The sequence below is a fragment of the Scyliorhinus canicula genome, chromosome 11, assembly GCF_902713615.1.
Source record: "Scyliorhinus canicula chromosome 11, sScyCan1.1, whole genome shotgun sequence".
In the NCBI taxonomy this organism is placed as follows: domain Eukaryota; kingdom Metazoa; phylum Chordata; class Chondrichthyes; order Carcharhiniformes; family Scyliorhinidae; genus Scyliorhinus; species Scyliorhinus canicula.
The window spans coordinates 99,279,567-99,306,928 of NC_052156.1; the positions used below are offsets into that span (position 1 = coordinate 99,279,567).

The window sequence follows — 27,362 nt, forward strand, 5'->3', positions numbered from 1 at the left end:
ATCTGGTTCTTTCACCCATCCCCTCGCTCTTTCCGCCGTGGCTGCCCAGTGGTAGTACTGCAGGATATGGAGGACCAGGCCTCCCGTGTTTCTTCGCTGTAGGACCTTTTTGGAGATCCTTGGGTTCTTACCCCACACCCTCACACAAACACCATGATCATTTTGTCGACCGTGTTGAAGAAGGCCTTGGGGATGCAAATTGGCATGGATCTGAATAGGAAGAAGAACCTGGGCAGTACGTTCATCTTGATTTTCTGTACCCTCCCCACTAGGGAGAGCGGGGGTGTGTCCCATCCCACTAGGTCCATTCTTGTGGATCCATGTCCAGATGTGGGCAATTTGAAGAGTTGAAGCAGAATTTGCTTTGGGCTAGTTTGAATGGTAGCCCCCCGCTCTGTCCCTCCCTCTCTCGGGTTCACAGGGAAGCCTTCACTCTTGCTCAGGTTTAGTTTGTAGCTGAGAAGGCAGCATGATCCCTTCCATGCTGCTTTGCAGGTCCGAGATGTAGAGGAGCACATCATCCGCATAGAGTGAGATTCTGTTCTCTCTGCCTCCTCTTTGGATTCCCTTCCAGCTTCTTGCCGCTCTTGAGAGCGATCACCAACGGCTCAATTGCCAGAGCAAACGAATGGGAACAGCGGGCATCCCTGCCTTGTGCCTCTGTGCAGCTGAAGTATTTGGAGCTGGTGGTGTTGGTCTGTATGCATTGGTCCTGCGGACATTGTACTGTAGTTTCACCCATCAGGTGAACCTTGTCCCTAGCCCAAACCTCTACGAGTTACATTCGCTTGACTCTTTCGAAGGCCTTTTCTGCGTCCAGGGAGACGATCACCTCGAATGGGGTCATTACCACGTTTAGCAGTCGTCTGATGCTTGCTGTTAGCTGGCTACCCTTAACAAAGCCTGCCTGGCCCCCTGCGACCACCTCTGGTACACAGTTCTTTAATGTCTTGCCCAGACTTTCATGAGTATTTTCACATCCCCATTGAGCAGCGAAGTGGGTCTGAATGATCCTCATTCTGTTGGGTCTTTCTCTTTCATAGGTATCAGCGATATGATGGCTTGTATTACCTTTAGAGACAGGGTGCCCATTGCAAGCAGGTCTGCAAACAACTCCCGCAAGTGCGGGGCCAGTGCCGTTCGTTGCAAATTGTCTGTAGATGTCCGCCGGGAACCCGTTGGGTACTGGCGCCTTCCCCGCCTGTATGAAGTTGATGCTCTCCATAACCTCTCCGAATTCTATTGGTGCTTCCAGCACACCCCCCCCCCCCCCCCCCCCCCTATCGTCCCCAACGACTGGCATGTCCAATCCATTGAGGAACTGTTTCATCCCCAAGTCCCTGCCGAGGAGCTTGGACATGTACTGTAAAAGGCCCCAAAAGCTATGTTGACCTTTTTTTGGTTCGGCTACCAGTCTGCCTCTGCTATCTTTCACAAGCGCTATGGCGGCACGTAGCACAGTGGTTATCACTGTTGCTTCACAGCGCCAGGGTCCCAGGTTCGATTGTGTGCGGAGCCTGCAAGTTCTTCTGTGTCTGCGTGGGTTTCTTCCGGGTGCTCAGGTTTCCTCCCACAAGCCCTGAAAAATGTACTGTTATGTCAGTTGGACATTCTGAATTCTTCCTCTGTGCACCCGAACAGGTGCTGGAATTTGACGACTCGGGGCTTTTCACAGTAACTTCATTGCAGTGTTAATGTAAGCCTACTTGTGACAATAAAGATTATTATTATTTCCCTCTTGGCTGCCTGCTAACTCAACTTGTGGGCCAGCAGGCGGCTAGCCTTGTTTCCATGCTTGTAGAAGGTGCTCCATGTTGGCGGAATTGATGCACTGCCTTCCTGGTGGATAGCAGGTTAAAGTCCATTTGTGTTTTTTTTCCTCACCGCCAGAAGCTCTACGGTCAGGGCCTTGGATTATCTTCTGTCAACCTCCAGAATGGAGTCGATCAGTTGCTGCCTAGTCGCTGTCTCTTCCCTGTCTCTGCATGTCTTATAGACAATAATTTCTCCTTTAATCACAGCCTTCAGTGCCTCCCAGAACGTACTCGCCTATGGCCTGTGATGTTTTCTGGCAGAAGACCTTGTCGACCAGAAGAGTCATGTCAAGCCTCCATGTGTGGTGGTGTGCAAGGCACGTCTCCAACCTCACATCCGTGTAGTGCGGAGGTGGTCGGAGATTACAAAGACAAAGTATTCCGCTCTTACTATTTTTGGAAGCACTAATTTCCCACTACAAAGAAGTCGATACAGGTGTAGACCTTGTGTACTTGCGAGAAGAAAACAAACTCCTTCTCACCTTGGTGCATGAACTGCCTGTGTCCACAACCTCAATCTGTTCTGTACTTGTTCCCAGTTCTCTAGCCATGCCTGCTGTTTTCCCGTTCTGGGGTTTGACCTGTCCATCAGTGGGTCCTGTACACAGTTAGAGTCTCTATTCCCCCCCCCCCCCCCCCCAATATGACCAGTCAGTGTGCATGTATGTCAGGGATTTCCGCCATGGTCTTCTTTACGAATTCCATGTTGTCCCAGGGGCCATGATGTGGAGGTGCTGGTGTTGGACTGGGTTGGGCACAGTAAGAAGTCATACAACACCAGGTTTAAGTCCAACAGGTTTGTTTTGAATCACTAGCGTTCAGAGCGCAGCTCCTTCATCAGGTGAGTGAAGAGGTGGGTTCCACGACCACAAATATAGACAAAGCCAAGGATGCAAGATGATACTTTGAATGCAACTCTTTGCAGGTAATTAAGTCTTTACAGGTCCAGTCGGAGAGGGATAATCATAGGTTAAAGAGGTGTGAATCCAACGCCGGTAACTACAAATCATGGCTCCCCCCTTTGATGTTGTGCTCTCCCCCCTTTGCCAGATGCTTTCTCTCTGATGGGAGATACGCCCTCCCCACCCCATATACCTCTTGGCGCTAGCTTTCCCGCCAGTGTGGTGGCCCCCCTTCTGGGGTCGGTCTGACCCTCTCTTACGCCCGCTCTGTTGGTATCCCCTCTATCTCCTCCTCCCTGTCTCCTGTGCTCTGCCGCCCCCCCCCCCCCCCCCCCCCCCTGCAAACTGGTTCCCTTGTTCATAATGAGGCCATGCAGTCCTTCCCTGCCTCCTCTGTGCCTTCCTTATCACTGTCTCTCTTGCTGTCTGTCAGGTCCATTCTTTTGGACAAACCCGTACACTTCTTCAGGGCAGCGAAGCAATGTTCCTTTCCCTGGTATATTACCCAGAGCCTAACTGTGTACAGCACCCCAAATTTAATATTATTTGTACAGGGTTGATTTTGTCTTATTAAAATATGCCCTGAGCTTTGCCAGGTTCACCCCAAAGCCCTGATATACTCTTGAGTTTTTCTGTCTCACAGCTGCAAGCTTCATTTGTCTGGCCCAGTGATTGAACCTTTCCCGATCCTGGTACTTGTGCAGTTTGGCAATGACTGCTCTCGGCTGATCCCCACCTTGGATTTTGGCCGGAGCGACCTGTGAGCCCTGTTGATCTCCGGCGGCTTGGGGAAGCTGTCTTTCCCCATTAGGTTACCTAGCATTTGGGCCACATAGTCGGTCAGGTCCCTGTCGATTCCTTCTGGCAGGCCCACTATTCTGATGTTCTGTGGCCTGGACCGATTTTCTTGGTCCTCCACCTTCCCTTTCAGACTCCCCAGGGTCACCTCCAACCTCTTAATTTTGGCCTCCGGGGCAACGATTTGGTCGCTCTGGTCCGTCAAAGCTTTCTCCAGCTCCTTTATTGTGCTACCCTGGGCCTCCAATCTCTTCCCATTACTGTTGAGGGCCACTTACACGGTCGGCAGCGCCTCCGCCACCTTTATTTCTGCATTAGTATCGTCTCTCATCTCCTTCAGTTCCCTGGTGAGGAATGTGTTGTTCCTCGTGTCTTAATAAAGCTCGTAGTCTCAAAGGTGGAGAAGATGCTTTATTGTGAATTTGTTCGCTTAACTTACGGCTACCTCAAATGCTGCCTGCTTGTGTCTGTGTCCTGCTACGAGTTCTGCCTTCCGTGAAGTGTGTCGTCACTTCCTGTCCCTGTAGCTCTCCCGTGCTCCCTCTAGTGCTTGCTCATTTGTATTGCATCTACTCAGATCTCCAATCACCACATCCCCCCTTTTTTCTTTACATATCTTCTGTACATCGTTAAAGAAAATTGTACAAAACAGTTACTTATGATATGTGTATCTATACAAGTGATGGTGCTATTGCATATTTTACAAAGCCAATTTATATTTATGAGTCCAATCTTAATAAAAACATTTATGAGTCCAAACTTGATGAATTTGTTCACTGAGTTTTTTCTTTTGTTGTTGTTGACGTGGTGAATGTTGTCGGTGTTCTTGTTATTTTAAGTAACCAATGCGTCATCCCGAGGTGTTTGCATGGTCGAACCACTGATGTTGACTGACATGGACTTTTTTCTGTGCTTGTGGTATCGATTTATTATGTCATCTGCCTTGAAAGCTGGTGTGCTTGCTTGTTCTGGAGCAGATGTGAGTTTGGGCGATTCGTTGTCATCCCATGGCATGTTTGTAGTCTTGTCATTGTTTTGCAGTGTGCTGTGGCATTGTCCTTCATGCGCAGAGTTGTACCATTTTGTACAAGTCTTTTCATTGCTGTTGTTTCTGTCGTTCCTGTCTTTGTTGTTTTCGTTGCTGTTCTTGTTGCTGTTTTTGTCGTTTCTGTCTTTGTTGTTGTCGCTATCTTTGTTATGCTTCTTGTTGGTTTTGTTGTTCTTCTTGTAGTTTTTGTCGTTGTGCTTGTAGTTTTTGTTGGTGCTGTTGTTGTTCTTGTTTCTGCTGTGCTTCTTTTGGCTGTTGTTTTTCTTGTTATGCTCAATGAGTGTCCCGTGTGGATAATTTGAGTCATTGTCACAGTTCTTGGTGCGAGTGTCCTTTGTGGAATCTGTTGCATTGAACGTTTCGTCTCGAGAACTGTGAGAATGATCTGATGTTGCATTGATGCTGGTGACATCAGTCATTTGTGGTGGATTTGATTCGTCATCTTTGCTTTCTTGGTGCTCCTCTTCTGGAGTCCAATTCTTCACGATTTCATTTGACGCAGTCTCTCTGGACTCTTGGTGCTCCTCTTCCGGAGTCAAAATCTTCATGATTTCACTTGACGTGGTCTCTCCGGACTCTTGGCGCTCCTCTTCCGGAGTCAAAATCTTCATGATTTCACTTGACGTGGTCTCTCTGGACTCTTGGTGCTCCTCTTCTGGAGTCAAAATCTTCATGGTTTCTGTTGATGTGGTCTCACTGGACTCTTGGTGCTCCTCTTCTGGAGTCAAAATCTGCATGGTTTCTATTGGCGTGGTCTCACTGGACTCTTGGGTGGCCCTACTCTGTGCTTCTGTACAGACAGGCTGAGAACTGACAGTCTCGCTGTGATCCTGTACCTCCTGTATGTCGAGTGTGATCACCTTGTCACTGTTTTCGCATGCAGTGGGTAGATGTACATTGTTTTCTCCTTGTTTATGTGAGCTTGGTAGACTTTCATAGTCTGCTTGCGGTTGCTCAGATACGGCGGGTTGACCTTCATGGTCTTGTTCATGCATGGTGTTCGCCAGGGAGTGTTTGCTTGCTTCCCTTTTGGAGTCTTTCATCACTCTCACTGTGGAGCCTGTCATCGCTCTCTCTGTGGAGTCTTTCTGTGCTCTTTGTGTGGCGTCGTCTTCGTCTTGGGTATTGCTGTCATCCAATGTATCGACGATCTGCCATGGCACCATGGTTTTGGATTCATCTACCACGAGTAGATTCGTGTTGAGCTTTGCGACCGTGTCGCTGATGCTGTGATCAGCATATCCAAATAACTCAGCCATGTCTGAGTAGTATTCTTCGAAAAACAAATCATCTTTTTTTGTTTCGGATTTCTTTTTGTTCTCTTCACTTTGGGTCATGCAGACTGCTTTTTCCAGGGTGTTGTGCGAGTTGTTTTTAACTGCTGGTTTAAGTTCAGGCGTTTTTTTGTCTTCTGAGGCAAGAAAGTTTGGTTTTACCGCTTTAAGTATCTTGTTTTCAATTATCGGGCATTTCCCTTTTAAGTAGGCGTGGTCCGGATGCTCAGACGTCATGACGCTCGTGACGTCATGCGTAGGAATCAATTGCGCATGCGCAAATCGGCCTTTACTGTGCGGTTTTGTGTCCACTGCGCATGCGCGGCTTGCACATGCGCATACCGATCCGTGACTAAAACGTTTTGAGACTGCCTGCGCATGCGCATAATGATCAGCAACACAAACTTTTTTAAACTGCGCCAGCCACGCATGCGCAGAACGATAAACGGGTGATTGTAACTGCGCATGCGCGGCTTCTGTTTCGCACGCAGAACACCTCTGTTTTCTTCAGACGCAGATTTGAGTTCTTTGTCTGCCCGAGACTGTAAAATGTGGTCGGACGCCATTTTATCGCGGATTTCAGCGTTTTTTTCTTTCTGAAAGTTGTAAGTTACCTTTTCTTTTCAATCTGGACTGGATTTCAGCATTTTGGCTTTGTGAAAAATTCAAGTTATTTCTTCTTTTTGATCTGTACTTTTACTCGCGATTTCTTGTTCTTTTCGTGATTGTTTGAGTTTTGCATCACTCAGTCTCTGTGCAGTTTGGCCTCTGAGCATACCGTGCTGTTCAAATTCCTTACAGTACTCTTCAAATTTGTTTAGTATTGTTTGTAAGTTGTTGCTATCTTCATCTTTTGAGTATTTAAATCCATTATATACTTTCCTAGCTTCATGTCCTACGATGAGCATTGCTATTTTAATTTTGTCTGAGGCTGCTGCTACATCATTAGCTATGATATAAAAATCGAACATTTGTTTAAACATTTTCCAGACATTTCTTACATTGCCGGTCGTGTCCAGCTGAGGTGGGGTTCCAAGCCACATCCTTGAATAAGCGATGTCTTCCCAAGTCCAATGTCCAGTAGGAAATTTCCATGTCATTTTGTTCTTTCTGTATCTGCAGCTGAATTGACCTGTAGTAAGCGTCTGAAGCCACTCCTGGTAACATGTGTTGTTCCTCGTGTCTTAATAAAGCTCGTAGTCTCAAAGGTGGAGAAGATGCTTTATTGTGAATTTGTTCTCTCTTCAGAGCTTAACTTACGGTTACCTCAAATGCTGCCTACTTGTGTCGGTGTCCTGCTACGAGTTCTGCCTTCCGTGAAGTGTGTCATCACTTCCTGTCCCTGTGTATATATAGCTCTCCCGTGTTCCATCTAGTGCTTGCTCAGTTGTATTGCATCTACTCAGATCTACAATCACCACAAGGAATGTCTTCCATCCATCACCTGACGGGTGGGGTGGAGGGGGGGAGCTTGTTTCTTGGGTCGCTGGTCGAGAGAGAGAGAGAGAGAGAGAGAGAAAAAGAGTGGCCGGGGACCCTTTGGCCTGTTGACCTTCTGATCCACTTACTCGCTGCTCCTGTCCTTTGCTGCCATTTCTACGGCCTCTTGAACTGCTGCTTCCTGGCATCATTGCTGTATTTTGTATTGTTTAAGGTGAGGGGATGTTTTTGTTCAATTTTGTGGGCTATGTTTGGCTAAAAGTGCCTGTTATCCTGTCTTTCGGAGGGGCGACACCTGACGTTCGACTGTTCAGCACATCCCAGTCACAGGAAGTCAAACTGGTCTGTAATTTGTAACATTCTGCCTCCCTCGCATTTTGAATAAGAGCGTTACATTCACCTTTCCTGTGTCCAGGGAATTTTGGAATATTATAATCAATGGTTCCACTATATCTGCTGCCATTTCCTTTAAGATCCTAGGATGTAGGCCATCAGGCCCTATCTCTCTTCAATCCCAATAGTTGTTGAGTATTGTTTCCCTGTTGATGCTGATTGTTCTAAGTTCCACCCTTTCGATTACCTCTGAATTACCCGTTCCTATAACAATGGGTCTAGAGTCCTCCACTGTAAAAACTGAGGCAAAATATTTATTTAGCATCTCTGCCATTTCTGTGTTACCCACTATTAACTCTCCAGCTTAATCTTCCAAGGAAGGGATCAACATACACTTTAGCAACTTTGGGCAGCACAGTAGTACAAGTGGCTAGCACCGTGGCTTCACAGTACCAGGGTCCCAGGTTCGATTCCCTGCTGGGTCACTGTCTGTGCAGCGTCTGCATGTTCTCCCCGTGTCTACGTGGGTTTCCTCCGGGTGCTCTGGTTTCCTCCCACAGTCCATAGATGTGCAGGTTAGGTGAATTGGCCATGATAAATTGTACTTAGTGACCAAAAAGGAGGGGTTACAGGGGTACAGGGATAGGGTGGAAGGGTTAGGAGTGGTTATTGGGGTACAAGGATAAAGTGGAAGTGAAGGCTTAAGTGGGTCAGTGCAGACTCGATGGGCCGAATGGCGGCCTCCTGCACTGTATGTTCTATGTTCAACTCTCTTCCCTTTTATGCATTTATGAAAGCTTTTGGTATCCTTTTTGATATTTTGCGCTAGCTTTCTTTCACAATTTATCTTGAACTGGTTCAAAGTTGACCTGGACAGGTTCAAGATGGTGCCGGAGCGTGGTGACCCTCTGCGAGCTCTCCCAAACAGATCCTCTTTTTATATCTCTTATAATCGTACTAATCTTTTAAAATTTTATTCTAACATTAACATTATCACTAACTTTTCTCTTTTAGTTATATATTTACATTGTTGCCTTATTATGTATTTTTTTTTCTTTTCATGTACTAAATGATCTGTTTGAGCTGATCGCAGAAAAATATTTTTCACTGTACCTCAGTATACGTGACAGTAAACAAATCCAGGGCAGCGCACAGGTTAGCACTGTTGCCTCACGGTGCCGAGGTCCCAGGTTTGATCCCCGCTCTGGGTCACTGACCATGTGGAATTTGTACATTCTCCCCATGTTTGCGTGGGTTTCACCCCACAACCCAACAATGCAGGGTAGGTCGATTGGCCACGCTAAATTGCTCCTTAATTGGAAAAATTTAATTGGGTGCTCTAAATTAAAAAACAAATTCAGCTCTTTTTATAACTTTTTTCAAAACCTTTACTGTAGCACAGTGGTTAGCACTATTGTGTCACAGCCCTCGGGACCTGGGTTCAATTCCCGTCTTGGGTCACTGCCTGCGGAGTCTGCGCACTCTCTGGGTGATCTGCTTTCCTTCCTCAAGTCCTGAAAGACATGCTTGTTAGGTGAATTGGACATTCTGAATTCTCCCTTAGTGTACCTGAACAGGCGCCGGAGTGTGGTGACTAAGGGATTTTCACAGTAACTTCATTGCAGTGTTAATGTAAGCCTACTTGTGACACTAATAATATTAATATTACAGTAGTCCCCCTTTATAACGCGGGTGTTGGGGTCCAAGACAGCCACCCGCGTTGCAACCGAGCCGCGGATATCCACGATGGGGGTTTTAAATTTATTTAAAAATCTATGCTAGCGCTTCCCATTGAGAGTCTACGGGGGGCGGGGGGAGAGGTCAGACCCCCGTAGACTCACAATGGGAAGCGCTAGCATAGATTTTTAAATAAATTTAAAACCCCCATCGTGGATCTAATTAAAACAGTGTCAATTTCAGCGGCCGGAGAGGGAAGCTGCTCTCTCACTGAAACAATCAGCCGGCCGCTGAAATTGACACTGCCCGCTGCTCTCTCCCTCCAATCCAACTTTTAAGTTTTAATGTTTCTGATTGGAGGGAGAGAGCAGCCGGCAGTGTCAATTTCAGCGGCCGGCTGATTGTTTCAGTGAGAGAGCAGCTTCCCTCTCCGGATCAAAGTGAGCCGGCCGCTGAAATTGACACTGCCGGCTGATTGGAGGGAGAGAGCAGAGAACACAGGAGGAGGTCATACGGGCCTCTGCAAGACCAGCATGGTCTCACATCGCCCCTCCCCTCTGTAGTTGGGGTTCAGGCTGTGGCTGCTGGGCTTCAGGCTGTGGCTGCTGGGGTACTGTGGCTGCTGGGGTTCAGGCCGTGGCTGCTGGGGTACTGTGGCTGCTGGGGTTCAGGCCGTGGCTGCTGGGGTGCAGGCTGTGGCTGCTGGGGTGCAGGCTGTGGCTGCTGGGGTTCAGGCCGTGGCTGCTGGGGTGCAGGCCGTGGCTGCTGAGGTACAGGCTGTGGCTGCTGGGGTACTGATTGGAGGGAGAGAGCAGCCGGCAGTGTCAATTTCAGCGGCCGGCTGATTGTTTCAGTGAGAGAGCAGCTTCCCTCTCCGGATCAAAGTGAGCCGGCCGCTGAAATTGACACAACTGACAGTTGGGGTCCATAAGCCCCCCCGCGGTATATCGCGAACCGCGGTATTGCGGAGCGCGGTATAACGGGGGACTACTGTATTATTATGTTTGAAAGTTTCCCAATCATCTAGTCTGCGACTGGCCTTTTCAACATGGTATACCTTAGTTTTTGTCTTCATATTGTCCTTAACCTCCTTGGTTAGCCATGGATTTTTTTTTTACCCCTCTTACCATCTTTGTTCCTCTCTGGAATATATTTTAGTTGTGAGGAATTGAGTATCTCCTTAAACAACTGCCACTGCTCATCAGCTGTCCGACCTTTTAGCCTTCCTGCCCACTCTCCTCGAGCTAAATCTGTCCTCGTGCCGATGGTATTACCTTTGTTTAATTCCAGAACGCTAGTGTGGGACTTCACTTTCTTGCCCCCAAACAGAAATCATACTATGGTCACTATTCCTCAGAGGATCCTTAACTATGAGGTCTTCAGTTAATCCCTCCACATTACACAATACCAATCCAGAGTAGTCTGCTCCCTGCTTGGCTCCCCAACATATTGTTCCAAGAAACAATCTCTAACGCATTCAGTTAAAGTTCCCTTGAGGCTACCCTTGCCAATTTGATTAATCCAGTATATGTGCATATTAAAATCATCCATTGCTGTACCTTTTTTATAGGTCCCCAGTATTTCCTGGTTTATTCTGTGCCCCTCTGTGGAACTGTGGTTGTGCCTATGGATGACTCCTACTAGGGACTTCTTCTCTTTGCTATTTCTTATATCTACCCAGATGGATTCCACATCTTGATCTCCAATGCTTATACCATTTCTCATTACAGCACTGATCCCTTTCTTCACCAGCAAAGCTCACCACCTCCTTTCCCTTTCTGCCCGTCTTTCTGAAATACTGAGTACCCTTGGATATTCAATTCCCAGACCTGGTCTCCTTCTAACCATGTCTCAGTAATCGCCACCAAATCATACCCTTTCGTCTCTATTTGCGGCGTTAACTCTTTTTGTTGCAAGTGCTCTGTGCATTTAGATAAAATAGCTTTAAAATTTGTTCCTTTGTCAAATTTCTCTACTCTTTTTTTTAATAGTTTCTTGTTGCAAAAAGATATTCACCCGTACTGTCCCTCACCTTTATTTGCTGGTGACCATCTGCCACATCGCTAACCTACCTCCTCCTTTAATTTTAGCTTTCTAATTTCCCCTGCAATTAAACCCTCCCCGCACCCCAATTCCATTTAAATATCTACAACACTAGTTGTGCGATTTACCAGGACTCTGATCCCAGTATGATTCAAATGAAGACTGTCCCATCAGAACAGGTCCCTCCTTCTCCAGTGTTGGTGTTAATGTCCCATGAATTTGAAGTCTTGCGGGCTGGTCTTCGATCCAGCAGCGGGTGGGTGGGGCACAGGGTCTTCAGCCCAGCAGGAGCCCAGCAAAACAGCCCACGGATATTATTCCGTCTCAGCGTCATCGGCAGATGAAAGTCCAGATGCACCAACCTTCCTCTCCTCTTCGTCCCCTTCCCAGTGTTGCAGCAACCTCCTGCTTGCTGGGAGGCCTCAGACCCCAGTGCTCTGCAGACGAAACAGTCAGCAAACTGCAAACAGTCCCAGCTCCAAGGGCCCTGTAGATGGAACAGGTAGCAAACAGTCTTGGACCCTTCTTTTGTTATCTTGCAGGCTGTGGAAATTCAGGGAGGCAGACAGGCAGTGTGTAAATCCAGTCCCAGGCTGGAGCTCTATCCAAGCCAGGCCAGGCCAAACCTTCACCTGCAAAGACTTCTTTCCCTCTCTTGCAGCTCCCTGTAATATCCGGTGAGCTTCAGATAAACCAGACAGTAGCAAATGTCATCCTCCCTCTCTCGTTTCTCCTTCATCCAGGCAATTCAGCAGCAACCAGCACTGGAAACCACAGCAAACTGAGCAACAGAGAGCAGCTGCAGCCACTCAAGGTGGATTGGCCATGCTAAACTGCCCCTTAGAGGCCAGGGATGTGCAGGGATCGGGCGGGGGAGTGGGCTTGGGTGGGTGCTCTTTTGGGTGATCAGTTTGGACTCGATGGGCCAGGTGACCTCCTTTGACGCTGTTCTATGGATTAGGGAACAGTGGCTTCAGACTCTGTCTCTTTTTGCTTCTATATCCCCACTCTCTTTCGGCCATCTTATGTACCTTTATCTATATCTTTGTCTCTCTCCCTATATAAAGTATTTGTCTAGCCCAATGCTGACACTGGCTCCAATATTACAGGTTAAGGAATTAAATGCTCCTGTTTATCATTTGCTGCCTTTCATAGAATGAGTTTTATTGGTTCAAAACCAATCTACAACAGGTCTAAATGAAAACAGTCATGAGAGCCGGAACTTTCCCGATGTTCCCGCGGATGGGATCGTCCGGCCAGGGAGGCAGACAAGCAGTGTGTAAATGCAGTCCCAGGTTGGAGCTCTATCCAAGCCAGGCCAGGCTACAGAGAGCAGCTGTAGCCACTCGAGGTGGATGGCACACCCCCACCGTGGGTTTCCTGGCAGCGAGGGGTAGAACATAGAACATAGAACAGTACAGCACAGAACAGGCCCTTCGGCCCTCAATGTTGTGCCGAGCCATGATCACCCTACTCAAACCCACGTATCCACCCTATACCCGTAACCCAACAACACCCCCCTTAACCTTACTTTCATTAGAACACTAAGGGCAATTTAGCATGGCCAATCCACCTAACCCGCACATCTTTGGACTGTGGGAGGAAACCGGAGCACCCGGAGGAAACCCACGCACACACGGGGAGGACATGCAGACTCCACACAGACAGTGACCCAGCCGGGAATCGAACAATAGAAGGTACATAGAACAATACAGCGCAGTACAGGCCCTTCGGCCCACGATGTTGCACCGACATGGGAAGTCAAAAACTAAAGGCCATCTAACCTACACTATGCCATTATCATCCATATGCTTATCCAATAAACTTTTAAATGCCCTCAATGTTGGCGAGTTCGCTACTGTTGCAGGTAGGGCATTCCACGGCCTCACCACTCTTTGCGTAAAAAACCTACCTCTGACGTCTGTCCTATATCTATTACCCCTCAATTTAAGGCTATGTCCCCTCATACTAGCCACCTCCATCCGCGGGAGAAGGCTCTCACTGTCCACCCTATCTAACCCTTTGATCATTTTGTATGCCTCTATTAAGTCACCTCTTAACCTTCTTCTCTCTAACGAAAACAACCTCAAGTCCATCAGCCTTTCCTCATAAGATTTTCCCTCCATACCAGGCAACATCCTGGTAAATCTCCTCTGCACCCGTTCCAAAGCTTCCACGTCCTTCCTATAATGAGGCGACCAGAACTGTACGCAATACTCTAAATGCGGCCGTACCAGAGTTTTGTACAGCTGCAACATGACCTCATGGCTCCGGAACTCAATCCCTCTACCAATAAAGGCCAACACACCATAGGCCTTCTTCACAACCCTATCAACCTGGGTGGCAACTTTCAGGGATCTATGTACATGGACACCGAGATCCCTCTGCTCATCCACACTGCTAAGAATTTTACCATTAGCCAAATATTCCGCATTCCTGTTATTCTTTCCAAAGTGAATCACCTCACACTTCTCTACATTAAACTCCATTTGCCACCTCTCAGCCCTGCTCTGCAGCTTATCTATGTCCCTCTGTAACCTGCAACATCCTTCCACACTGTCTACAACTCCACCGACTTTAGTGTCGTCTGCAAATTTACTCACCCAACCTTCTGTGCCTTCCTCTAGGTCATTATAAAAATGACAAACAGCAACGGCCCCAGAACAGATCCTTGTGGTACGCCACTCGTAACTGAACTCCAGGATGAACATTTGCCATCAACCACCACCCTCTGTCTTCTTTCAACTAGCCAATTTCTGATCCACATCTCTAAATCACCCTCAATCCCCAGCCTCTGTATTTTCTGCAATAGACGACCGTGGGGAACCTTATCAAATGCTTTACTGAAATCCATATACACCACATCAACTGCTCTACCCTCGTCTACCTGTTCAGTCACCTTCTCAAAGAACTCGATAAGGTTTGTGAGGCATGACCTACCCTTCACAAAACCATGCTGACTATCCCTAATCATATTATTCCTATCTAGATGATTATAAATCGTATCTCTTATAATCCTCTCCAAGACTTTACCCACAACAGACGTGAGGCTCACCGGCCTATAGTTACCGGGGTTATCTCTACTCCCCTTCTTGAACAAAGGGACCACATTTGCTATCCTCCAGTCCTCTGGCACTATTCCTGTAGCCAATAGCCAATGGAAACCCCATTGACAACGGTGGGTCAGAAGATCCTGCAGCTGGCCAATGGCGTGCCACCTCCACTGCCACGTGGAGGGTTGTGTAGAAAATCCTGCCCAATGGATGAACGTAAGTGTTCCACCTGTAATTTACTGACTTGAAATGAATTGGAAAAATAGCAAAACAATAAAGTGGATCAAACCTCCAGCCTAGTGCCAATTTTCACCATAAAAGATCAAGGAGATTCAGGCAAAGGTGACTAACACTGTGGTCAAGTTTCCTTAATGTTCTGCACTGATTCTTTCACATTTCTGTCCAGTGTCCTGGCTCGTTCATTAATGTAACTCCATCCCCATTGCAAAGAGAAACTCATGCAAATTTCCTGCAGTTAATTTAAGTTTCTGCAAGAATGGCTTCAAGGTGAAACTTTCAGACGTAGAAGACAGCATAATCAATACTTGTGGGATTTTACAGCGACTCTTCCTCCCATTGTTTCTCTTGCTGGGACCTTCACTGGAATTTCTTGAATGTGTTTTTCGATGCATTGGAGGTGTGTTAAATAACAGGAAAATCCTGTGAGAGGCCCAAAGCTTGATGTACACTGGCGGGATTTCCTGTTGCAATTGTCCCTGCCCCTCTCCACTGACGTAATAGGAACCCTGACATTCAATGTTTAACATATGATTATGATGCCTCTACGCCTGATAATTACCCCCCATCCCCCCGTTACATAATCCATTGGCGTGCGTCCCAACCTGAATTATGACCGGTCTCCCACAGCGTGCACTTGGTGAGCAGAATCTGCCAGAGGAGTTCAGGTAAGTGCATCCCTTAGGCGGCGAGAGGGTCATGCCCGAGGACTGCCCCCAGGCACTTTCTGGACATTGCCCCCTGATACTACTCAGTGTGTTCAAGGTAGTGGTGTTTGAGAGGCTTCTAGTTTTAATTTTTGTATTGAAGTGCCCTTTTTAAAGGGTGCCTAATCTTTTAAAACCGAGGTTTCTGGCAGGACGGGCTCCAACAGAGAATCCCCTGCCACTATTACATAATGAGACCCACACCTTCACTTAATTTCAGCTGTCAGCTGACCGATACGATGAAGAAAGCCGCTGTTGTGCCCAGCAGATTCCACATTGTTTTTCCCACCCGCGGCATCACTCTGCCAAAATGGGAAAATTCCGCCCATTATTTTATCTCAGCATGTCTCCTGAAGTCAACCTATACTGGACACTGGGTAAGTAGACATGGAGGATAAATGGGAAAAGCGTGATGGGTGGGGGGTACAGTTTGGCATGAATTGGCAAAAGGTTGGTAATCGCTATAAGGGTCATACGGGTAGGTGCAGGTCATGAGTTGGCATGGAGTTTATGCCTGGATCCATGTCCCAGATAAAGTAGCTTTAACTGAAATCATTAACAAAGGAAAAGTAAATGTATTAATAACAGAATCATTAACTTTGTTACAAAGTAGTTTGTACCTGCTCGGAGCAGAGCCTATACATTGCAACGATTTTTGCAGCAAGGATTCGAGCGCTAACAAATCCCATGGAGTAGAGAGAGATTTCAGCAATGAGAGCATAATCCGGGACCATCATAGCCACAGGTCGGAACAAAACCTGTAGGAGAACAGGGGAGTCAGGGATATCAAACCATCAGTCATATCAAACTATTGTATACACAGTCCACTGATATAATACTATTGTACACAGTGTTCACTGATATTAAGCTATTGTACACGCTGGTCACTGACATCAAACTATTGTACACACATTGCTACTGACATCAAACTATTGTACACGCTGGTCACTGACATCAAACTATTGTACACACATTGCTACTGACATCAAACTATTGTACACGCTGGTCACTGACATCAAACTATTGTACACACACATTGTTACTGACATCAAACTATTGTACACGCTGGTCACTGACAAAACTATTGTACACACCGTTCACGGATATCAAACTATTGTACACACATTGCTACTGACATCAAACTATTGTACACGCTGGTCACTGACATCAAACTATTGTACACACACATTTTTACTGACGTCAAACTATTGTACACGCTGGTCACTGACATAAAACTATTGTACACACCGTTCACGGATATCAAACTATTGTACACACTGTTTTCTGACATCAAACTATTGTACACACTGTTTGCTGACATCAAACTATTGTACACACTGTTTGCTGACATCAAACTATTGTACACACTGTTTGCTGACATCAAACTATTGTACACACTGTTTGCTGACATCAAACTATTGTACACACTGTTTGCTGACATCAAACTATTGTACACACTATTTCCTATTAAACAATTGTACACACTGTTCAATGATATTAAACCTTTGTACACACAGATATCAAACTATTGTACACAGTTACTGATATCAGACTATTGTACAAACTTCACTAATATCAAACTATTGTACACACTGTTACTGATATCAAACTATTGTACACACTTCACTGACATCACATTATTGTACACACTGTTACTGATATCAAACTATTGTACATGCTGTTCACTCTTCAAACTATTGTACACACTGTTCACTGACATCACATTATGCACACACTGTTACTGATATCAAACTATTGTACACACTGTTCACTGACATCAAACTATTATACACACTGTTACTGATATCAAACTATTGTACACACTGTTACTGACATCAAACTATTGTACACGGTGTTACTGACATCAAACTATTGTACACACTGTTACTGATATCAAACTATTGTACACACTGTTCACTGACATCAAACTATTATACACACTGTTACTGATATCAAACTATTGTACACACTGTTCACTGATATCAAACTATTGTACACACTGTTCACTGACATCAAACTATTATACACACTGTTACTGATATCAAACTATTGTACACACTGTTACTGACATCAAACTATTGTACACGGTGTTACTGACATCAAACTATTGTACACACTGTTCACTGATATCAAACTATTGTACACACTGTTACTGACATCAAACTATTGTACACACTGTTACTGATATCAAACTATTGTACACACTGTTCACTGACATCAAACTATTATACACACTGTTACTGATATCAAACTATTGTACACACTGTTACTGACATCAAACTATTGTACACGGTGTTACTGACATCAAACTATTGTACACACTGTTCACTGATATCAAACTATTGTACACACTGTTACTGACATCAAACTATTGTACACACTGTTCACTGATATCAAACTATTGTACACACTGTTACTGACATCAAACTATTGTACACACTGTTACTGACATCAAACTATTGTACACGGTGTTACTGACATCAAACTATTGTACACACTGTTACTGACATCAAACTATTGTACACACTGTTACTGACATCAAACTATTGTACACACTGTTACTGACATCAAACTATTGTACACACTGTTACTGATATCAAACTATTGTACACACTGTTACTGACATCAAACTATTGTACACGGTGTTACTGACATCAAACTATTGTACACACTGTTACTGACATCAAACTATTGTACACACTGTTACTGACATCAAACTATTGTACACGGTGTTACTGACATCAAACTATTGTACACACTGTTACTGACATCAAACTATTGTACACACTGTTACTGACATCAAACTATTGTACACACTGTTACTGACATCAAACTATTGTACACTGTTACTGACATCAAACTATTGTACACACTGTTCACTGACATCAAACTATTGTACACACTGTTCACTGACATCAAACTATTGTACACACTGTTCACTGATATCAAACTATTGTACACACTGTTCACTGATATCAAACTATTGTACACACTGTTCACTGATATCAAACTATTGTACACACTGTTCACTGACATCAAACTATTCTACACACTGTTCGCAGACATCAAACTATTGTACACACAGTTCACTGGCATCAAACTATTGTACACATTGTTCACTGACATCACACTTATACACACTATTCACTGATGTTAAACCATTATACACTCCGTTCACTGATATCAAATTATTGTACACACTGTTACTGATATCACACTATTCTACACTGTTCGCTGATATCAAACTATTGCACACACTTGGCTATGGGTCACATGTTGGGTTGCTTTTGATTGGCGCAGACACGGTGGGCAGAAAGGCTTTTGCTGTGCTGTGGACTTTTATGACTCCAGGATATCACCTGCAACACCACAAACTCTGACCTAATGAACCTTTTATGTGGCAACTTATCAAATGTCTGCTGGAAATGCAAATAAACTTGATCCACCAGTACACCTTTTGAAATGCTGATTGTTACATCCTGTAATAACTCTAATACGATTTCCCTTTCACAAAATCATGTTGATGTTGACCAAGCCTGATTGTATGATGATTTATAAATGTACTGCTACTAATTCCTTAATAATAAATTTGAGCATTTCCCAGATAGATGTCAGACTAACTGGCCTAGAGTTTTGTGCTTTCTATCTCTCTCCTGAGGTGTTTTTGCAATTTCCCAATCCACTGGGACCTTTCCAGATACCAGGGAGCTTTGGAAGACTATAACCAATGCATCCACTCTCTCGACAGCCACTTCCCCCTCCTTTATTCTTTCATGGGTGATGATGCAGGACCAGCATTTGTTGTCGATCCCTAACTGTCTTTGCACTGAGTGGCTTGCTCAACCACATCAGGAAGCATTTAAGAGTCAACCACGATTTATGACCTGAGACAAATATAGAAAATACTGAACTGCGTCATTAAATACCAAGAGGAGTTGTGAGTTGCAAAGAAAGTAGATTTTAACATTTGCTTTTTTTTAATGGTGAATAAATCAGAAGGCTCTGCTGCATCCTATTGTGCTGTATCGTGTTCACTTGTGTCATGCTGTGTCATTCTCTGCCGTGCTGCTATGAGGACCTTTGATCCAGAAACCATATAGTAATGAAAATCCATAAATCCTTTCAAATGTCTACGGATTTTATGACTGTTTTTAAGAATTTAACTTTCTTGGATAATGATGGACCTGATGACCCTTGACCTTGAAGCAACTCCAACAATAAAGAAGTTAAGACCAGAGGCTGTGGAGTTGGCAGACATAAAGAAGATCTGCGGACACAAAGGAGAGATGGAGGCAGAAGGTGGTCAGCATATAGATATACGCAAAGGAAGTGGTGCAGCCCGGCACAGTTAGCAAACCCCTCGTGTGTTTAGGAGCAAACTGAGTTCTCTGCAAAAAGGTCAGTTTTCTGTTTGGTCATAAGAAGAAAAATAGAATTTCAGAAGAATTTGAAGTAGGAACATACATGCATTGAATCCTAAAAGTGGCACAAGTAGCTCAGGCATGCTAAATGGGATAGACTTAGAACAGATCTAGCAGCTCGAGACTGGACATTGATGAGGTGATGTGGGCCATCAACAGCAGCAGAATTGTATTCAACCACAATCTGCAACCTCATGGCCTGGCATATACCCCACCCCACCATTACCACCAAGCCAGTGGATCAATCCTGGTCAAATGAAGAGTGCAGGAGAGCATGCCAGGAGCAACACCAGGCATATCGAAAAATGAGGTGTCATCCTGCCTTATCCCGCCGTGAATGGTGATGGACAACTAAACAACTAACTGGAGGAGGAGGCTCCACAAATATCCCCATACTCCATGATGGAGGAGCCCAGTACATATGTGCAAAAGACAAGGTTGAGGCAGTCGCAACAATCTTCAGTCAAAAGTGCCGAGTGGATGATCCTTCTCGGGTCTCCCCCAGAGGTCCCCAGCATCACAGATGTCAGTCTTCAGCCAATACGATTCACTCCATGTGATATTGAGAAACGACTGAAGGTACTGAATACTGCAGAGACTATGGGCCTGACAATATTCTGGCAATAGTGCTGAAGACTTGTTCTCCAGACCATGTCGCACCCCTAGCCAAGCTGTTCCATGTTGTACAAGCTGTACATCTACAACACTGGCATCTACCTGGCAGTGTGGAAAATTGCCCAGGTGTGTCCTGTACACAAGAAACAAGACAAATCCAATCCAACCAATTCCCGCTCTATCAGTCTATTCTCCATCATCAGCAAAGTGATGTAAGGAATTGTCAGCAGTGTTATCAAGCGGCACTTACTCAGCAATAACCTGCTCACGAACGCTCAGTTTGGGTTCCACCAGGGTCACTTGGCTCCTGACCTCATTACAGCCTTGGCTCAAACATGAACAAAAGAGCCGAATGCTAGAATTGAGGTGAGTGACTGCCCTTGACACCAAGGCAGCATTTGACTAAGTATGGCATCAAGGAGCCAAACTGGAGTGAATGGGAATTAGGGGGAAAACTCTCCACTGGTTGGAGTCATACCTGGAACACAGGAAGATGATTGTGGTGGTTACATAGATACATAGAAGATAGGAGCAGGTTGGAGGTCAATCATCTCAGCTCCAGTCCATCACTGCAGGAGTTCCTTAGGGTAGTGTCCTCGGCCCAACCATCTTCAGCTGCTTCATCAATGATTTCCTTCTATCATAAGGTCAGAAGTGGGGATGTTTGTGGATGACTGCACAATGTTCAGCACCATTCGTGACTCCTCAGATAGTGAAGCAGTCCATGTCACAATTCCTGCAAGATCTGGATTATATCCAGGCTTGGACTGACAAGCAGCAAATTACATTCGCACCACACAAGTACCAGGCAATGACCATTGAGGGCAGCACGGTAGCATTGTGGATAGCACAAATGCTTCACAGCTCCAGGGTCCCAGGTTCGAATCCCGGCTTGGGTCACTGTCTGTGTGGAGTCTGCACGTTCTCCCCGTGTGTGCGTGGGTTTCCTCCGGGTGCTCCGGTTTCCTCCCACAGTCCAAAGATGTGCAGGTTAGGTGGATTGACCAGGCTAAATTGCCCTTAGTGTCCAAATTGCCCTTAGTGTTAGGTGGGGTTACTGGGTTATGGGGATAGGTTGGAGGTATTTGCTTGGGTAGGGTGCTCTTTCCAAGAGCTGGTGCAGACTCGATGGGCCGAATGGCCTCCTTCTGCACTGTAAATTCTATGAAATAAATTCTATGAAATTCTATGAAATCTCCTGCAAGTTTCACCTGAGGAAGGAACTGCACTGTGAAAGCTAGTGATTCGAAACAAATCTGTTGGACTTCAACCTGGTGTTGTAAGACTTCTTACTGTGCCCACCCCAGTCCAACGCCGGCACATCCACATCATCATCTCCTACAAGAGAGGATCTAACTACCGCTCCATGACATTTAATGGCATTACCATTGCTGAATCCCCCACGACCAACATCCTGAGCGTTACCATTGATCAGAAACTGAAGTGGACTAGCCATATTAATACTGTGGCTACCAGGGCACCAACTAGGATAATACAGCCCGCTTGATTGCTCCCCCTTTCACAAACATTCAAAACCCTCCACCTCCGACGAACAGTGGCAGCGTGTGTACCAGCTACAAGATGCACTGCACTAGACTTCCGATGGTGGTTGTGGCATAAGTGGCTGCACACAGGATGGCTCCAACTCGGGAACAAAGATTTTGGCAATTTAAATCCTGCTGACGGGTTTCTCTGATGGAAAAAAAGGGCCGCAAAAGTTTTAAACAGTGCACTCCCCGATCAAAAAAGTAAGTGGTTTCCGATCAAAAGTGACCAGATTGTATCCCTGGAGGTGGAGGTGGGAGCCCTGGGGGATCTATGTAAATCACTCAAGATTAGGGTCGAGGAACATGAAAATAGATCCAGGCTATAGAATCTCCGAATCGTGGGGCTGCTAGAAGGTGTGGAGGGGATGAGCGCCACGAAGTATGTAACAAAGATGTTGGCCGGGCTGGTGGGGCAAGGAGTTCAGGTGCACAGGTCCTGAAGGCAAAGGCCGAGAGTGGGGGAGCAGCCACGGGAAATTATTGTGCATATTCACAATTTTTGGAAAAGGAAATAATGTTGCATTGGGCCGAAGAGAAACGTGATTGCGAATGGGAAGGTAACCGGATTAGCATTTACCAGGACATAGGGACAGAGCTGGCAAAGAGACGTGCGGGCTTCAACAAGGCCAAGGCGGTCCTATACTGGAGGAAAATTTAATGTGGGGTTTTACACCCTGCAAAACTGGGTCACCTTCGAAGGCCGGGAATACAATCTTGAAATGAAATGAAAAAAAATGAGAATAGCTTATTGTCACGAGTAGGCTTCAATGAAGTTACTGTGAAAAGCCCCTAGTCGCCACATTCCGGCGACTGTTCGGGGAGGCTAGAAGAGGCGAACAAATTCATAAGAGACCATAAGCTGAGGAGATCTAAGAGTTGATGTAAAAGAAGGGAGTTTGCATCTGGAAAAATTAAAGGGCACAGTTATTGTTTGTTATCAGAGGGTTGGGGAATTCTTTGGGTCCTGTTTGTCGTTGATAGTTCTTCAAGTTGTATTTTCTGTTTCAAGTTACAGGTTTATAAGCATCGTATGGGGTACTCTCTCTCTCTCTCTCTCCCCCCCCCCCCCCCCCCCCCCCCCCCCGGCTGTTTGTTGTGTTTCTTTGTTTTCTGGAGGGTGCCGATTGTTACTTCGGTCCCTTTTCCTTCGCGCTGTGGGCATCTGGGGGGGTGGGGGGGGGGGGGGTGAAATGTAAGAGGAAAAAGAGATTTCCAAGTGGAAGCTGTCACACTGGCAGGCAATACTAGTGAACGGAGGTGTGAAAGGGGAGGAGGCTGAGAGGACTGGTTGGGGGGGTGAATGTGAGGAGGAGGGAAGGTGGGGGACACGGCAGAGGGGGAAGGGACACAGCAGAGGGTGGAGAGAGACATGTTAGAGAAAATTGCAATGAGGTGGAGATCAAGCATGGTCATGGACAAAGAGGGGGCCACCTTGGATGGGCCCAATGTAGTACTGTATTAGGAGAGACTGGGCCGATTGAGGATGACGGAGGAGAATGGAGGTGCAGACCCCCAATAAGATTTGTTTCATGGAATGTTCGTGGGCTAAATGGACCGAGCCTTTGCACACCTGAAGGGTTTGAAGGTGGAGGTGATCTTCCTACAGGAGACACACCTCAGAGTTAAGGATCAGATTCGGCTGAGGGACAAGTATTCCATGTGGGGTTTGACTCGAAGGCACGGAGGGTGGCCGTTTTGATGAATAAGAGAATGCGGTTTGTGGGAGCTGGGGAGGTAAGGAACCCGGGAGGGAGATATATTATAGTGAGTGGAGTGCTGGAGGGGACGGCAGAGGTGCTAGTCAACATATATATAAATTGAGATAATGTGGGGTTTATAAAGAGCCTGCTGGGAGTGATCCCAAACCTAGATACATACCAGCTGATTATGGACGGAGATTTCATTTGTGTGATGGTGCCGAGGGTGGACAGGTCATGCCCCAAGTCAATAGAAAGGCTGAAGATGGCAAAGGAGCTGGAAGGGTTTATGGAACAAATAGGAATAATTGATCCGTGGAGGTTTAGGAATCCGGGGAAGAAGGAGTATTCCTTCTCACACGTACATAAGGCATACTTGAGGATTGATTTCTTTGTGGTGAGCCGGGCGATGTTGTTCGGGTGGTGGAGGCAGAATACATGGGATTGTAATATCTGACCATGCGCCACATTGGGTGGAGGTGAAACTCAGTTGTGCAGAGGCTGGGTTGAAGGTTTGACTCGGATCTTTTGGCAGACATGTTTTTTTGTGAGAAGGTGACATCGTTAATTGAGAAGTATGTGGACATTAACCAGACGGGGAGGTGTCAGCGGCCACTTTTTGGGAGGCGTTGAAGACTGGTCCAAGGGAGGTTATTTCATTTAAAGCGCATAGAGACAGAAGGCGGAGGAGAAAATACAGATGGTTGTTGGAGGAGATAATTGAGGTGGACAAGAGATATGCGGGGGCCTACAAAGGAGCTGCTAGCTGTGTGATAGAGGTTACAGGGCAGTTTGATAGGCTGACGACAGGGAAGGCAGTAGGGCAGTTAAGACGGGCAAGCGGGGTACAATACAAGTAGCAGTAGAAGACGAGCAGTATGCTGACCCACCAGTTAAGAAAGCAGGCTGCATCCAGAGAAACTTTGAAAGTAGGAAGGAAGAGGATGATGTGGTATCAGAATCGGGAAAAATAAATGATGCGTTTCAGAGATACTATGAGAAGTTATATTGGGCAGCACCAGATAGAACGGGAGGGGACATGGGAAGGTTCCTAGATAGTTTGGAATTCCCAAGGCTGGAGGAGGAGAAGAGGCAAAAATTGGAAGAACAATTGAGCCTGAGAGAGGTGATTGAAAGTATTAGGGGAATAAAGTCAGGGAAGGCACCAGAGCCAGATGGCTTTCCGACAGAGTTCTGCAAGGCTTTTGTGACAGAATTGGCTCCGCACTTGTTGGTGATGTTTAACAAAGTTGTGGAGAAGCGAGAGTTACTGTGGTGGGGGGAAGGGCAGCACGGTAGCATAGTGGTTAGCACTATGGCTTCACAGTACCAGGGTCCCAGGTTTGATTCCTGCATGGGTCACTGTCTATGCGGAGTCTGCACGTTCCCCCGTGTCTGCGTGGGTTTTCTCCAGGTGCTCCTGTTTCCTCCCACAGTCCAACGATGTGCAGTTTAGGTGGATTGGTCATGCTAAATTGCCGTTAGGTTTGATGGGGTTGCTGGGTTACGGGGATAGAGTGGAGGTGTGGGCTTAAGTAGGGTGCTCTTTCCAAGAGCCGGTGCAGACTCAATAGGCCGAATGGCCTCCTTCTGCACTGTAAATTTGGTGATAACATTAACACAGGCACTGATTACATTAATCTCGAAAAGTGGAAAAGATCTGTTGGAGTGTGGGTCATATAGACCCATTTTGTTGTTAAATTCTGATGTGAAGTTGCTGGCCAAGGTGTTGGTGAGAAGGATGGAGGGAGTTGGTAGCAGAATACCAAACGGGTTTTATAAAAAGCAGACAGGGCTCGAGTAATATTAAGAAGCTTTTAAACATGATAATGATTCCATTGAGGGGGCACGTGCCGGAGGCTGTTTTCTCCATGGATGCAGAGAAGGCCTTCGACTGGGTGGAGTGGAGGTACTTAATTGAAACTTTGGACAGGTTTGGATTTGGACTGAATTTTGTGGCATGGGTGCGCTTGTTATATACAGCTCCAGTGGCACGTGTTGCCTCGAATGGATTGAGTTCACAAAATTTTGAGCTATACAGAGGTACGAGACAGGGATGTCCACTGTCACTGTTGCTATTTGCTTTGCTGATTGAACCCTTGGTGATGGCTCTGAGGGGACCTACTGAGTGGCGGGGGATTGTGAGGGGGAGTGGAGAACTTTGGATATCGCTATACATGGACAACCTGTTGTTTGTGTCAGACCGGCTTGAGAGCATGGGCAGGATCGTGGGAATACTGGAGAGATTTGGAGCCTTCTCAGGATATAGATTAAATGTAGGGAAGAGTGAGATATTCCTGGTGTACGTGATGGGGCTGAAGGCCAACCTAAAGACTCGACCGTTAAAGTGGCTAGAGAAAGGTTCAGATACCTAGGGATACAGGTGACAAGGGAATGGGCCAGGATGCATAAGTGGAACTTGACAACACTGGTGTAAGATTGAAGGGGACCTTAAGAGATTGGATACAATGCATTTGACATTGGCAGGGAGAATGCAGGTCATAAAAATGAATGTGTTACCAAAGTTCTTATTTGTCTTCCAGGCCCTCCCAATCTTTCTCCCAAAGTCTTCCTCTCAAAAATTAGAGGCAATAATCTCGGAGTTTATATGGATGGGAAAGGTGCCAAGGATAAAGAAGGCCCTGTTACAGAGGCAGTGACAGAAAGGGGGATTGCCACTCCCAAACCACATGGGATTGAAGGTGATTTAGCGGTTTGGATCAGTAATTGGCTAGCTGAAAGACAGAGGGTGGTGGTTGATGGCAAATGTTCATCCTGGAGTTCAGTTACTAGTGGTGTACCGCAAGGATCTGTTTTGGGGTCACTGCTGTTTGTCATTTTTATAAATGACCTGGAAGAGGGTGTAGAAGGATGGGTTAGTAAATTTGCAGATGACACGAAGGTCGGTGGAGTTGTGGATAGTGCTGAAGGATGTTATAGGTTACAGAGGGACATAGATAAGCTGCAGAGCTGGGCTGAGAGGTGGCAGATGCAGTTTAATGCGGAAATGTGTGAGGTGGTTCACTTTGGAAGGAGTAACAGGAATGCAGAGTACCGGGCTAATGGCAAGATTCTTGGTAGTGTAGATGAACAGAGAGATCTCGGCATCCAGGTACATAAATCCCTGAAAGTTGCCACACAGGTTAATAGGGCTGTTATGAAGGCATATGGTGTGCTAGCCTTTATCAGTAGGGGGATTGGGTTTCGGAGCCACGAGGTCATGCTGCAGCTGTAAATAACTCTGGTGCGGCCACTCCTGGAGTACTGCGTGCAGTTCTGGTCACCACATTATAGGAAGGATGTGGAAGCTTTGAAAAGGATTCAGAGGAGATTTACTAGAATGTTGCCTGGTATGGAGGGAAGGTCTAACGAGGAAAGGCTCAGGGATTTGAGGTTGTTTTCGTTGGGAGAAGGCTGAGAGGTGACTTAATAGAGACATATAAGATAGTCAGAGGGTTAGATAGGGTGGACAATGAGAGTCTCTTTCCTCGGATGGTGATGACCAACGCGAGGGAACATAGCTTTAAATTGAGGGGTGGTAGATATAGGACAGATGTCAGAGGCAGTTTCTTTACTCAGCAAGTAGTAGTGGTGTGGAACGCCCTGCCTGCAACAGTAGTAGACTCGCCAACTTTAAGGGCATTTAAGTGGTCACTGGATAGATATATGGATGAAAATGGAATAGTGTAGGTCAGATAGGCTTCAGATGGTTTCACAGGTCGGCGCAACATCGAGGGCCGAAGGGCCCGTACTGCG

The 27,362-nt window shown here is 46.1% G+C and overlaps 1 protein-coding gene across 1 annotated transcript in view; it reads right to left on the reverse strand.

Moving 5' to 3' along the window:
• LOC119973221 (dynein heavy chain 3, axonemal-like) overlaps positions 1 to 27,362 on the reverse strand; it is a 714,697-nt gene that overhangs the window by 410,642 nt on the left and 276,693 nt on the right. The window contains exon 21 of the mRNA XM_038810887.1: positions 15,947 to 16,084. Coding sequence (XP_038666815.1) covers positions 15,947 to 16,084 — 138 coding nt within the window. The remainder of the gene's footprint in view (positions 1 to 15,946; positions 16,085 to 27,362) is intronic.